Here is a 14,898-nt window from a genome sequence, read left to right as displayed (position 1 = left end):
TAGGGCACAGCTTATTTTCTTTTATCTAAAAAACACTTCCACATGTTCAGACTAATGAAGGTCACTCTGTTCCTTTGGAAGTGTCAGATCAAACAGACTGAACTGAAAACTGTCAAGTGGTTTCTGCTAAGTGCCAAGTGAATAATTCCCCAACACTGTTAAGCATGCTTTATACCTTGCTATAGAGAGTGGGAGTTAGAGACCAGACTAAGCTGGTATCACATCTAAAGAAATTAGTTTCTTACACCAAGGAAAAAGTAACTTCCATGACTGAGCACTGAGAAGGGCATGCAAGAGTTTATTATTTGGAAAACAGGTCCCTCAGACAGCATTCACCAGTTTCTCAACTTTTTACAGAAGTGTTCATGTATATAACATTTATCACCTCTCAAATGAAGTTTTCATGATAATTTTTTTGCTAAATGAGAAAAGGAACAGATCATGATATGCACAATGTGGAAGACCATTTGCTTTGCATTTTAAAATGTCATACAGTCTGTAAAATTCTGATGTGAGAAAGAAACACTTACCCTAAAGAGATGTGGGATTCTTTAGAATTTAGTATTAAAAAGGTAACAAATCTAAGTGTAGTTTTGCTAGAAACCTACAAAACATATGTATACATATAAATATAAATACATACAAAATATATGCATTTGCATATACACAAACTATTGACAAGGGAAATGGACAGATTAGAGAATGATCTTTTGATACCTCTCTGTTGCCACCAGATCCTTAGGAAGAGGGCATTAATGGAGAAATGGATTGACAAAACGAAAATCCTACTACTCTGGCAGAGTCAGCAGTGATTCTTCCATGACCCCAGAAGCAGGATGCATATGGATATGCCCTTAGAAGTTAACTAGATTATCTTTTTCTACAGAAACTCTCACCTTTGGATGATATAGAAATATAACTTCACTGTAACATTGCACAGACTGAAAAAAGCCAGAGAGTTTCCTTGATGGAATGATTTAATCATCTTTCAAAATGTTTGAATTATTCTCTTTCCTTTGTTGCATGTAGAAAATATTCACTGCATTATTGGATTTAGCTTTCTTAAATATTCATAATATAATTATGAAGACTTTCATTAGATTCAGAAATGATATTTAGACTGATGGGAAGTACCCGAACTAAAGCCAAAGGATTAACATTAATCTGATTAACTAGATGAGTGAATATGTAGGTAATCCAATTGTTTCTGTTTAAAATGTATAGAAAAGTTTTCAAATAACTGAATAGGGAAAAAAACATTAATTTCTGTATTTTTTTCATTGCAAGGGGTAATCAGAGGCAGCTAGGTACTTTAATATTTATCTTTGCCCAAATTTATGTTTGGGATTTTTTTTAGGATTTTGGTCACTCAAGATATTAAAAGGAAAATAATTTATGGTTATGTATCTAATTTGTGTTCATGGATGATTGCTTTTGTAATAATCAAACTGTCTACGAAATATTTATTTCAGAAGACATGTCTGTGCCTGTATTTAAAAATGGGATATTAAATTAGTGATATTGTATTTTAGTTTCTCTGAACATAAGCAAAAATGCTATTAGCATTAATAAAGTACATCAGCTTTCATATACTAGTGCTTTCATAGACTTACTGATGCAAAAAAAATAATGGTAGGTTGGGTAGTTTAAGTCCTGAAACGTGTGAAATTCATTATCTACCTAATGAGGCATATAGGCAGTGAAATTGTGAATTCTTAGTACCACATAACTTTGTGTTGCTATCATACATTCATATTTACACTGCATATTCCTAATGTCATCAGCCTAGTACCTCCTACAGAGTTTGGGCTGAGACTTGCTTTCCAAATATATCTGCATTTGTTATTCTGTAGACTGATTTGCTTTGGCTTCAATTTAATAGATCCAGCTCTTAGTGTAGGAGCAAGACATAGGGAGATGTTAAGAGAATAAAAATAACTAGTAACTTAAAATTGACTTGATAATTCAGCTATCAGGTTCCAAGTTACTGAAGCAAAGTTTTGCAGACTGTTTATATTTCTATTTTCTTCCATAAAAAAACCCCAAACAAGCACAGACTATCATGGATCTTCTCCTATGCCTCTTCTGACACTACCAAATCACTCCGCCTCCACAGCACACAACTCTCACCAGGGTCAGCTGGGAGACAACTCCAGAGCTCCACTACTACACAACAGTGACAGAAAATTGGGTGCTGATAACGGTACTGAGCTCAGTATCCAAAAAAAGGTATGCATACATCAGGAGGAAAAAAAAAACAGTGTGCCAAATCAAAACCACACCAGCTTCGACTTTTATATTTCCTTTGAAAGCAAAGATAAATTCCAAAAGAGCAAGAACTTAATTGAAAGGAAAGAAATAATAGTACTTCTTTGAAAATATTTCTATATTCAGCTTCAAGCATAAATTTCAGGTATTTTGTACTGAGTTAACAGTACATCTGAACTGAGTTAACAATTTTTCATTTCACAAGAGAAACTGAAAACTGTATATATTTATTTTATTTACAAATTGCCAGTTTCTTAATCACAGACTCAGAATGGTTTGAGTTGGAGGAGACCTTTAAAGATCCCCTAGTTCCAATCCCCTGTTATGGGCAGGGAAACTTTCAGGTTGCTCAAAGCCCCACCCAGTCTGGCCTTGAAAACTACCAGGAATGGTCATCTGTAATTTCTCTGGGCAACCTGTTCCAGTGCCCCACCACCCTCACAGTAAAGAATTTCTTCCTAATATCCAATCTAAACCTGCCCTCTCTCAGTTTAAAGCCCTTCTTAATGTTCTATCACTACTGCCCTTATAAAAAGTCCATCTCCAGAACCAAAAGGTGGTGGTGAAGTGTCCCAAGAGTCTTCTCCTCTTCTCTTCTCTTCTCTTCTCTTCTCTTCTCTTCTCTTCTCTTCTCTTCTCTTCTCTTCTCTTCTCTTCTCTTCTCTTCTCTTCTCTTCTCTTCTCTTCTCTTCTCTTCTCTCTTCTCTCTTCTCTCTTCTCTCTTCTCTCTTCTCTCTTCTCTCTTCTCTCTTCTCTCTTCTCTCTTCTCTCTTCTCTCTTCTCTCTTCTCTCTTCTCTCTTCTCTCTTCTCTCTTCTCTCTTCTCTGCTCTCTTCTCTCTTCTCTCTTCTCTCTTCTCTCTTCTCTCTTTTCTCTTCTCTTCTCTTCTCTTCGATAACCAATCCCAGCTCTCAGACTGTTTTCCTAGAGAGGTACTCCAGACCTCATGGCCTCCTCTGCACCTGCTTTAACAAGTCCACGTCTGTCTTGTACTGGGGACCCCACAGTTGGATGCAGCCCTTAATAGTGCAGTGATATACCAGATATACAGCTTCACCCATGATATATTTTCAGGGACAGCTGACTATAAATTCTGACAGACAGAAGCTTATAGACTCCAAAGAGAGTCAAGTTTACACAATAGATTATGAATTGTCCTGGTGATTTGGGTAAAATAATTCTCTTACAATAATATTCTTGAGAACAAAAGCATCAGATATCAAAAGACTGAAAATTTTAAAAATTTACCTTTTTTTTTCCCCTTGGGTTTACAATCACAGTCTTTTAGATAAATTGCATCAATTTTGAACTATTTCCAAAGATTGCTTGGGGCCCCTGCTTTTTTTCAGATTGACATTTCCACAGTTCTTGGAACTGTCCCATTCTCTCTTCCCTCCCACACTTGCATCAATTTTTTAAGTACTCCACAAGGTGCTGTCAGTCTGATAGTGGTTAATCCATACTTTTTTTTATGCAAAGAAAGACAATCTCAGCTTCCTAACACTTGAAATTCTTATTTTCAATTTTGTTGAAATATAAAGCAGAGAAGCAGTTAAATTTCACACTTTAAATGGCTAATGCACTTCAAAGTAAATATCCGAGAGTCAACTAAGGAAGTAATATACACAGCAGGAGAAAGAGATATTTCTTCTGAAAATTCCCTAGCATTCAAACATTTTGAGCATTCTCTGTCAATTACAATGCTCATATTTTTTAAATTAATTGTTGATTACAAAATGAGGGTCCCATCACAAAAATGCTGGTATTTGAACTTAAAAGGAGTACAATTCTGCAAGCATAAGAGTGTACCAAAAAAAAAAAAAAAAAAAAAGTAACATTTTTTGTTTTCCTATTCTGAATTTAAAGGACTAGTTCTCAAGGTCACATAAACTGGGTCTTAATCTATGGAGCCTGGTATGGAACTACACTTATTTGTTCCTTAATAACTAAATAGATACAAGAAGTAGTATAAAAACCCCAAGCAACAAGGTATCATATCTGTCATCTTAGTGCAATATTTTAGCTAATAAGGGAAAAAAAAGTATCAATTACACCAATTTTGAGAAAAGAAAAGACATAAAGACATAACTTGCCTTTTACTATTTGGTTTCTTTTGTCTGAGGTGTTGTGTTTGCTCTGGGTGTTTTGTTTTCTTTTAATCAGACATCAGCACTTTGTTGATGTTCTCTATGGTACTCCAACACAGGTCAAAACATTGGTAAGACACTGTGGGCACTCTGTTAGACAAACACTTCAAAGTCACTATTCTGATATGGCTTAAACTCAGCAAATTTTGAACCTAACACACTGCACAGGTTTGGATTGGACATTAGGGAGCATTTCTTTACTGAGAGGGAGGCTGGATAGCGAGAGAGGCTTCCTGAAGAGGTGGTGAATGCCCCTTGTCTGTGAGCATTTAAGAAGCATTTGGAAAATACCCATAAAAGGGCTTTAACATTTGATCAGCTCTGAAGTGGTCAAGCAGAAGGACTAGATGGCCACTGTAGGTCTTTTCCAACTTAAATAGTCTGTTCTTTTCTATTCTGCATTTTACTATACTTTCAGGAATCTACATAAAATGAAGCAAAGAAAATTATCCAACAAACAGATGAAACCATTACTTTTGCCATCCTAATATTATGCTGCAGTGAAGAAAGCCAAGTGTCAAAAGTACAGGAATGCAGAGAGACTGTAATGAATATTCTGCAAAATTATTACATCCCTTGCTCTGAAATACGACAGTCATTTCTAAACTTAAGATGATGAAGCAGACATAAACACAGTCTGACACTTCCAGCAAAAATTTCCATTGCATAGGCGTTCGCTTGACTGTACACAAGTTCCCATCCAATTAAAATACAACAAAATAGAACTTTTTCCTAAATATTCTCTTTTAAACTCTAAGTTTCACCAGGCCCAAATGCCACCACTTTCTCACCACATATCAGAGTACTCTATCCACCCTCCTTTGCTGTTACTCAACCAGGGATTGTCCTCTGTTGAGGCATTCTCTCACCTGTTATGGAATAGACTTGCTGATAAGAAAGATTAAATAGAAGTACCTAGTCTCCAGAGGTGTTTTGGTTTTTCTCCTTCCCCCCTTTTTGGTATGATAAAGGCTGAAACTATCCACTGTTATCCACCAAACAGATTGAAAAGCCTCAGAGTCACCATTTGGTCCTGAAGCCAGTAATAAACTTAAATTCTTTGAATGACCTACAGTATTTCATAAGAAACCATAGTGATGGTTTGTATACATACCAGAATCAAATCACCACATGGTGCAACCACTCACCAAAGTTTTAAGACCTCTCTCACACAGACTAAGCTAGTATTTACTCAGGTTGGACTTGCAAAGGAGCTCTGGGGCTGTGTAAAACACTGGTTTTGTTTTCAGTTTATTCCTGACTCAAGCAAAACTAAAATTATGATAAATTTATATTGAGGATAGCCAAAGTAAAATCCTTAGGCCAAACATACTTCAGGATGCTTAAGTAGATTGTCTGAGAACAACTGCATGTTCCAATATATGTTCTTTGTGGGTTGCATTCATTTTAGGAAATGAGATGGGACACAGTGAACACCACAACCTGCATTTTCCTGATATGGTTGATTATGTAGCATCTAAATTTAGCTTGTAATCTCTACTGAGCAGGACCTCTGCTTCCTGTTTGCCCTCTAATTACTACAGAAAATTATGGCTTGGTATAAATGAATATATACTGTTCTGACACAGTATTTAAAATAACTGTGGACATTAAATATTGCCTATCCATCTGTCAGTGAATAAATAATTTGATCACATTCTCAAAACTTCATTTCTAATAAATTCCTTCTTATTTCCATTTATTTTCATTTTGATTAATGTGTTGTTGCATGAGCATAGCTTGTCTTTTTGTATCACCATGAATAAGATAGAAATAAAATGGATATTTTTACTGTTTACATGTCTGCTTCTAGTTAAATTTAAAATGTTCTGTGCAAGCTACTATTTCTAACATAGTGCTGCCTTAAAACAGAGACCAAAATAGCAAACACTTAAGTTTGTTAGATTCAAACAAAACAGGTGGAAAAATCTAGTCTTCTGAAGAGATATGTCAGAGAAAGGCTGGGATAAGAGATATTAGCTCACCTTAACTAGATAAAGACCTGAACACGTGAAATTAAAAGACTTTTCTGGGATTATAAATAAAGTCTGTAGCAGATCTGGAAATTAAATTGAGGTCATTCCAACTTCTAGTGATGCAACAAGTTTGCTTTTACTGTATTTTCATTGATATCTAAAGGCAAAAACAAACAAATCCATATACTATCATACAACTGATCTGAGGCTTAGGGGTAAGTCAGTGCTTAGTGCTTGGCAGGGAACTTCTTCTATGAAGAAAAATTAAGAATGGCACGTCTTCCTTGGAGATAATCCTATATTGCAAGAAAAGAATTGACAATTCCTGCTTTGTTGTCCACCTTACCAATAAGGTCTTGAGTTTTCACCATGTGTATAACAGATTCTCAGGTTATCCTGGAATTTTTTTTTATCCTTACCTTGCTTGGTTTTTTATTGATTAAAATTACAAACAAAACTAAATTACTCCCTAGTCCATATTTGCACTTGGCTGGCAGGTCCTGTTCCAGTTACATGAGAGCAGGAATACTTGTTGCCTGACTTTGCTTTCAAGGATGAAGGACTTCCATCACTTTCCACCTGTGACTTCACTCACAAAAGTCACCATGTATGAGGAGCCACTAGAACACAGCATCTTCACTGATGATGGCATTTATTTACATTACTCCTTTTAACATTGCAAATTGACTGAGTCTTTCCAGTATCAAAGAGATAAAACATTCCTTTCTGATTATCTGGCCATTACACAAGTCAGTGGAACATTCTACTTTTTCTGACAAGATGTAATAAAACCTCTTTAGCATTTATTATTTTCAGTTTTTAAAGTATTTTATATAAATGTTAATTAACATTTGCAAAAATGAGAATGAATTCAAATTTGACATGCAATGTAATCAAAACCAGTTTTTTTTTTTGCTATAACGCTGTAAATAGGAAGCCTCACATTAGATGCTGTTAAATATGTTGAAATCTCTAAACTCAGTGATTGCTTTCCCAAAGAACCACATATTCCTGGCAGTTTTGGTCAATTAAATGTTTCAAAAATATATTTTAACTTCTTTAATTAAGATGTGAAAGACTTTGTATCCTGAGAAGCAATCTCAGTTTATTTCAGATTTGCATACTATTGAATCCTTCAGCATTTTTCCGAAATACATGGTACTAACAATTTCAGAGACCTACATGAGTATGACCTGTTATCTCACCCTGTGTGGCAGTTTCATATCTTCCCTTTACATTTTGCTTATAACACTTTTGCAAGTAAATTTGTTTCTTTCTGAAGCTACTGAGGCGCTACTCTTGCTAAACTAAAAAAAGGGAAAGCTCCATTAAATGGATATATGAATGGAGATTTTTCACAAAGACCCTAGGAACAAAGGCAGGTAGTTAAATAAAACCAGTCTGTTAAAATATGACTCCTCTGGAGCATACAAGGGGGAAAAGATGACCCTGACAACACTGAACAGCACTTACCATAGTAGGGGAACAGGCTGTAGTACCTGGGGCAAGGATTTGCCTGCTGACGAGACTTTCTGTCATTTCATGTCTACTCATGGTTCTGGGTCACAGTTTCACCTAATTGGTGGCTGGGTAGGTTGAAGGTTGGGGGTGGAGGGTTGAGGATTTATGTTTTGTCTCTTTTACTAAAATCAATTCTATCAACTCTATCAAATTCTATCAAACATTGGAAGAACAGCAGAGTGAATTGCAGAATATTAAATAGACTTAAATTGTCTTGACACTATAAATTTCAAGAACTTCTCTGTCTGTACTCTAACCACCTCTACTAACCCCATCCCTAAGTGGTGACCAACAGGTTAAAAACAAGATATAAAGCAGACTCAAACAGCAGCTCCCCCACCATGCTGTACCAAATAATTCCTGAGGCTAAAGATGAAAGTATGTTCTTCTGTCAGGTGAGGGCTTATCCCAAGTCTTTCAACCAGTTAACTTTATGTACCCATGGCCACATCATACAACAAAGTGTAACCTGTTAATGTGAAACATCTCCCTACCAAATCATACTATCCTTATTCTGGGTGGTTTGTTCGTGGCTTTTGTTTGTTTGTTTTCACTCTTTTGGGACTAGCTGTAGTTATTTAAAGGCTTTTAAGAAAAGTATTTAATATCACTTTTACTGAAAGGTCACCCCCCATCGCACAGCATTACACTTTGCCTTTACTGTTCACGAGTTCACAGTTGGGTGAGAGCTCACTTTGTGATCACAGTTTCCTCAAGAGAGAGTTGATCAACCATTCTGCTTTTGTAGGACAGAAGACATACTGTTGCTAAGACATACTTTGGACATAATTAAGTGCCTCTATACATCACAGCAATCCAGCGTGCCTGTCTTCCAACACAGACTGATTACTAGCAGCGTAAAACTTATCTGTTCTGTTCTTATCTGTGTTCTTACCTATTTAGAAATATCTGGCCAGTTACACATGAATCACCACCGACATGAAGTTTTGCAATTATCTTTCTTTACAGAATTGAGATGTGAGATTTAAGAAATCCACCAACAATGGTGGATTTCTACCACTACCTAATACACTTATGACCTCTGGGGCTACCAAAAAATCTGTGCCATTCCTGCTGAAGAATATAACAAGAAGTGAAGAATAGTCACCCTTAGTCTCAAAGCCTTTTTGGGAGGACTACTACACCTGAAGCAGGCAGCTGAGATCTTGCCCCTTTGTCCACTGAACCACACTCTAGTATATGTAGCCTGAGAAGTTATATATAACTGGTATTCCCCAAGTATTCAAACATTTCTGGGGCATGTTATCACCCATTCTTAAAGGGCAACTCACCCCAGTATTCCAAAATAACTTCCTACTCCTTCTTATGATGTCCCGTGACTTTCTTACAGGTCCTACAGCAGCAAACATGCACCAAGGAACAGGTTTCAAGCTCTATACTCTTCTCAGTACCATTCTACCCCTTTCAGAGTTCTAGTTTTATCTTGTTATTAACATTTTGTTAAAAAACAACTGTTTCTCCCTCGTTTTGTTTCTATGGTGCAAAGTTCTCATGGGAAAAACAAGTTGTCAGCTGTAAACTGGTACATCAGGATGATTAATAAACTGCTTATATATGACATAGGAAAGTCAAATTCTTGAAATGTTCTTCAAATATGTGGAATTCAGAGAACAGACAGCTAGGATTTATTCAGTAATTCAGCTTAAAAATTTCAACAAGATAACTGGAAAACTGTATGCAAATACAGTTTTCTGTTACACTTTTCTTGTTTGGTCTTGGCAGCTAGGGGGTTTACTACTGGATGGCAAATCCCAGGATGTATGAATTTGTTTTTTCCAGTGGTAAACTCATCATTTGTAGTCAACAGCTCTAAGAGAAAACCACATGATGGGATTACAGTGGAAATGGCTATTTTATTAAGATGTCGAGAACAGCAGTGCAGTTGTAATTCACTGTGGAATTTCTATGTATTTTCTTGTGAAAGTGATGACAAGTTGATGATTTTGCCGTAAAACTGTCAAATACAGTGAACTACTAAATAAAGGCATTTTTATGTTGTGGCTCAGAGACTTTCAGACTCTCTCCAGTTTAGTTCAAATGCAGCTCTGCTAACAACCAATTATAGCATATAGGTTTTCTTCAAAAATATCAAAACCAAGCAACAACAAAAAACAAACCCAAAAAAACAGAAAACCACAAAAACAAAATACCTCTTCTAAAGACATCATCTATAAATTACTCATATACTTGTATACTTGTTTTCTAAAACTGTCCAAAAATCTTCAAAAGTAATAATTTTGTCCCAAAGTATAATTCTTTATCAAAATAGTCTTCTTTGAAATGCTTTTATTTATTGCTATTATTTACAAATTTAATGTAATAAGAATTAACTAACCTCTCAAGTGATATTTTGAGAGTGCAACAAATTTCACAGAATTGCTAAAGGAGTATGTTTTACTTTGGTTTATAGTCTTGAAAGGAGTTTACTTTGTTACTAAGACATTATTTCTTCATACTGTTTTATAAATATGGATTTCCATACCTCCTTGATCACTTACACAACCAGAAAACACATTACAAAATTGGGATGTACATTACTAACAAAGTAAAACCACAGAAGGTTTATGCACTGTTACCTCTTGCACATGTGTGAACACAGCAGCAGGATGGCCTGCTATTTAAAGCTTCTTATATTTCCAGGATCTAGCAAGATCTAACACAGTTTTTATAATTGCTTTGGTATTTCTGACTGTAAGACTGTAAATTTATTATCTCCCAGTATTTCTATATTGACTTCTTACCAACTTTGTGTATTCATACATAGAGACTGATGGAAAACAAGGAATTTTCAAAGTTTAATTACTTTTTAAAATTTAATATTACTTATAAACCCATTCATTTTAAAGAAGCAACATTTTCAGCAGCAATAAAGCAAAGTGTTTTGGAGCTGTGATGCATTATAGAGAGAAAAAATGTTATTTCACAGCATATGGTTCTCTTAGAACAGAATGCTTCTACATTAAAAAAGCAGAGAGGTATGCTGCTTTTCCCCACAACTCTTCCTCAATGTAATTATTACTCTTACATATTCTTGAGTATGCAAGTTGTAAACAAACTATGATTTAAATAAAATACACAGAGATTTAAATATAACATTATGTAAACATTACACAAGCTTTAGTTTATAGACACAAGGTCTTTGCATGCAGAATAGATCCAGTAGTTTCATGCAGATAATGAAGGGTGGAGAAAAAAAGTTCATAGGAAATAATTCAATTTTATGAGCTTATTTTTTTAACTACTGCTTTTACTTCATAAGAAAGACTGAATCTATGCAATACTATGACAACTGTGTTGTTGAAAATGATCTCATGATTATAGAATTCTTTTGCAATTCATCATAGACATTTTCTAACAAATGTCTTTTGATTTTTTAAAGTTTTGTATAACATGTTTACCTTGATATTTTTTTAAAATACTTTAAAATGGAAATAAGGTTTCTAAATATATTTCAAAGTTGAACTTCAATAAACACAACATAGATATTTCTTCAAGAAGAGTGACTTAGGAGTTAGCAATGTTAGCACAGAAGCCAGAACCTTCAGGGTTTAATTTCAGTTGATGACACACCAACCCATCCTGTGATGAAGAATGCAGCTAACTCTACTCTTGTAGAGTACCTGAGTCTCATTTACTATTTGTTATATATCTCTTCAGTGATATTTGTCAGGTGATTGAACAACCTATTCATACAAATTAGGTCATCTTTTTGATCCCAATGTGTGAGATGCTGTACTTCAGCCCAGGGAGTGCACTAGATAAAGTCTATCAGCTCCCACATGAAGACCCATTGCAGCCCATCACTCCCTTTCCTTCCTGATGGGATCTGATACCTTTGGCCCCTGGCAGTGGGACTTTACAGAAGGCTGCTGGTGAGGGTGGTACACAGCTGCTGCAGGGGAGCACAAATGTGTCAATGAACAGGTCATGAAACAGAATAGATTAAATGTGTACTCATAGCTGCTAAAACATAACCATGGTAACCTATTTGTATTTATGAGGAGGGAGGGAAATAGGAAAAAGTCTGTGGATGAGCTAGTAAAGGGAGGACTTGCAGCAGGACCCTGGTGCAAGGTACAGGTATAAGGGAGTGGACACTCTCCATGGCTTCAAGGAATACACAAAGCTTAGCAAGTGGAGTAGATTCTCCAACACAGGGTTCAGTTCTGGCTGTGAACAAGGTTCCCAGGAATGGACCTGGGGACAATACACTGGGCTGAACTCAGTATGAGCTGGAGGACAAGGCAAAACACCTGTAGTAGATGAGAGCACTGTAAAGGACAGGAATGCAGCAGGTGAGAGCACACAGCAAGAGCCACCTAGCTGGGCTGGGAATAAGGAGGCTCCCTATTTCAGGACTGGATAACACTGTAAAGGGGTGGGAAAGGGGAACTACAGAGGTAGCTGCAGCCAGAACAAGTAGATCCTGACTATACAGGTATTCAGCAGGCCTAATTCAAACCAAACAGAGCAATCTCCATCTTCTTCATATGACACACAAGGAGAAAAGAAAAAAAACAATTAAAAATATAAAAATTACTGTTCTTTAGAAGAAGTACTTTAGATGAGAGTCATATGTGGCAAATATTCAGAAATACCTTGTGTGTCACCTTGTACAGTCCTAGCATCTTTGTGTCCTCCAGAAATATCATGATCTCCTTAATATTCAAAAGCAATAAATACCCCCTAAGTAGTGTTTGGTATTACTAGAATTGCCCAAATATAAACTAAATAAATACGAAAAATCTTCATGGATCTAGACTGCTGCCTCTGAAAACTGAACCAAAAATGGCTCCAATCATATTCCAAGATGTACTTGAAAGTATATAAAGGGACATGACCTGTATCTACTGCATCATAAGTTTCACTTTTGTAGACAAGGATATTGACAATTTCAGCACAGAAAACTAATTCCTAAATCACAGTAAAACTAATTTTTGGTACTTAAAGTTCAAAACTAATGGATAATTTTTGATTTTTTTATGGATAAAAATTAAGAAATCATCATGTTAAATGTATTTACCATACTACCAGCCACAAACACAATCTGTAGTATAGTTGAGATAGTCCTTCATGATTTACAGTCTGATAGCTGCTCTCCTTTGCTGCATGAGAAAGAAGCATTTATTCTCTCTTAATCGGCAAATTCACTTAAAGTGAAGTGCAGTTTTCTAAGAGAACAAATTTTAGTCATGCATACAATTCACATGAGAGCATGTAGGAATTATGCTTGCATTTTTTTGAAGTCTGCAATTCTTAACTTGAGAAGACTTGACTCACAATTAAAAATGAAAACATAGTACAAAATACTGATGGGAGTACTACATGTGTTGGTTTTGAATAAACATTTATGTTACCTAATATGTAAAGTTAAAGTATACGTACACGAGTCATCAGAATTCAAAAGAGTAGGTGATTCTAAAATTAATTTGCATGTCCAACAGGAGCGGGCTCTTATGTAATAAACAAGCACTATCCCTTTCTTCTCAAATTTTAACTAAAACATAAAGCTTCTCCTTTTCTAAGTAGCATATTTCAACAGCAGTTTAAGAATGTTATTGCACATAGGATACACTTTAAATAGCATTTATATGTGTGACTACCAACAATGTAGTACAAACATGCATTTTGATTTGAACATAGTATGGAATGTACATACCTGATAGAATAAAAATAAAGAGATAATAAGTATATAGATATATTAGGTTTGTAATTATGGGGATAGAAAAATTTTGCCTACATTTGTACCCTCACAGTCATCAGTTTCAGGGAGCAAGCCCCAGTCTCCAGGCCAGGATATGCAGAACAGTTTGCATCTACCTAAAATAAATTTTCTCTGTTCACATGCAAAGCACATGGCCCGGGTCTTCTCTAAGCTCCATAGAAGACCTTGAGGACCATAAAAAAATCCATTTTTTTCTTAGTTTCTAGACCTGAGAACTTGAGATAATAACTGAAGATATACAGCAGTCCATCACAAGGGCTGCTTCTATAAAATGACCTTGAAAGTGTGTTTCATCCTGTAGTGAGGGGTATAGGACATGCAAGCTTTCAAGGGTGACAACACTATGTCTTCTATAGGCTTCTTCTAAAACTCAATCTACTAATTTTTCCACCTTAGGCACAGCTAGTTGGTTAAATCTGGAAAGGGAAAACAGAACTGAAGAAATAATACAGTGTAATGCAGAGCATCATCAGACTTGTGCGTCAGCTGAGGGGAGATGAAAGAAGAGCCTGCAGCTGTACTACGGGGGATGGAATTGAAAGCTTCTTACAAGCCGGTGGCTATACTCTGTGAATTCTTTCTTTTTTCTCCTTGTGTAAAAATAAATGTAGTTCTTTATTTTCAGTGCTAACATTCGACATTTTTACAATGTCCTTCCACTATAAAGACAAGCAATATGAAGTTGCAGTGAAAAATCTGAAATATGGGATCACTGACTTTCACTGACATTTTTTTCTATACGCAGTTTAGAAAAGTTGTGTGAGAACTGTCACTTGTTGGAACTCTCCTTCTCCTGGCACAGGCATAAAGTATCTGCAGAATGCTATGCTTATATGATAGGACAAAACTTTCCATGTTTGCTGAAATGCCATATGGTAGCAGAATCACTACTTACTGCGGTCAGTAATTATTGTCCGGGCCTCTTGATTGCTTGTCTTGTTTTTTAGATTTTGTGCTGCAGTTATTAGTTCATCCAGCTGGGGACGTCTTTGCTCCAGATCCTGTAGTATTGCCTAGTTGAACACAAATTCAGAAATAAAATAAAGAAAAAAAGCATAAAGAGCTTTTGAGAAGACCACATATAGGGACTTTTTTTGTGCAAACTTGACTTAAAGCAAAAAGATTGTTTGATGTTTCAAATAACACAAAGAATTTGGTCCAGACCTTCTAAATATTGTTGTTATTAATTTAAAAATACCAAGTATAATTTTTAAAGAACCAGTAAAACTAAATGCAAAGTA

The 14,898-nt window shown here is 35.7% G+C and overlaps 1 protein-coding gene across 14 annotated transcripts in view; it reads right to left on the bottom strand.

Annotated features, from left to right (window-relative positions):
* The window catches only part of DMD (dystrophin), a 1,045,484-nt gene that overhangs the window by 272,531 nt on the left and 758,055 nt on the right, over positions 1 to 14,898 (bottom strand). For all 14 annotated transcript variants that reach the window (XM_068179791.1, XM_068179794.1, XM_068179795.1 and 11 more), the window contains one exon: positions 14,553 to 14,670. In XM_068179791.1, the coding sequence (XP_068035892.1) occupies positions 14,553 to 14,670 (118 nt within the window). The remainder of the gene's footprint in view (positions 1 to 14,552; positions 14,671 to 14,898) is intronic.

Source organism: Anomalospiza imberbis, chromosome 2 (assembly GCF_031753505.1).
Source record: "Anomalospiza imberbis isolate Cuckoo-Finch-1a 21T00152 chromosome 2, ASM3175350v1, whole genome shotgun sequence".
NCBI lineage: Eukaryota > Metazoa > Chordata > Aves > Passeriformes > Viduidae > Anomalospiza > Anomalospiza imberbis.
Note: the sequence above shows the minus strand (reverse complement) of the source record. Positions and strands in the feature narration are given on the sequence as shown.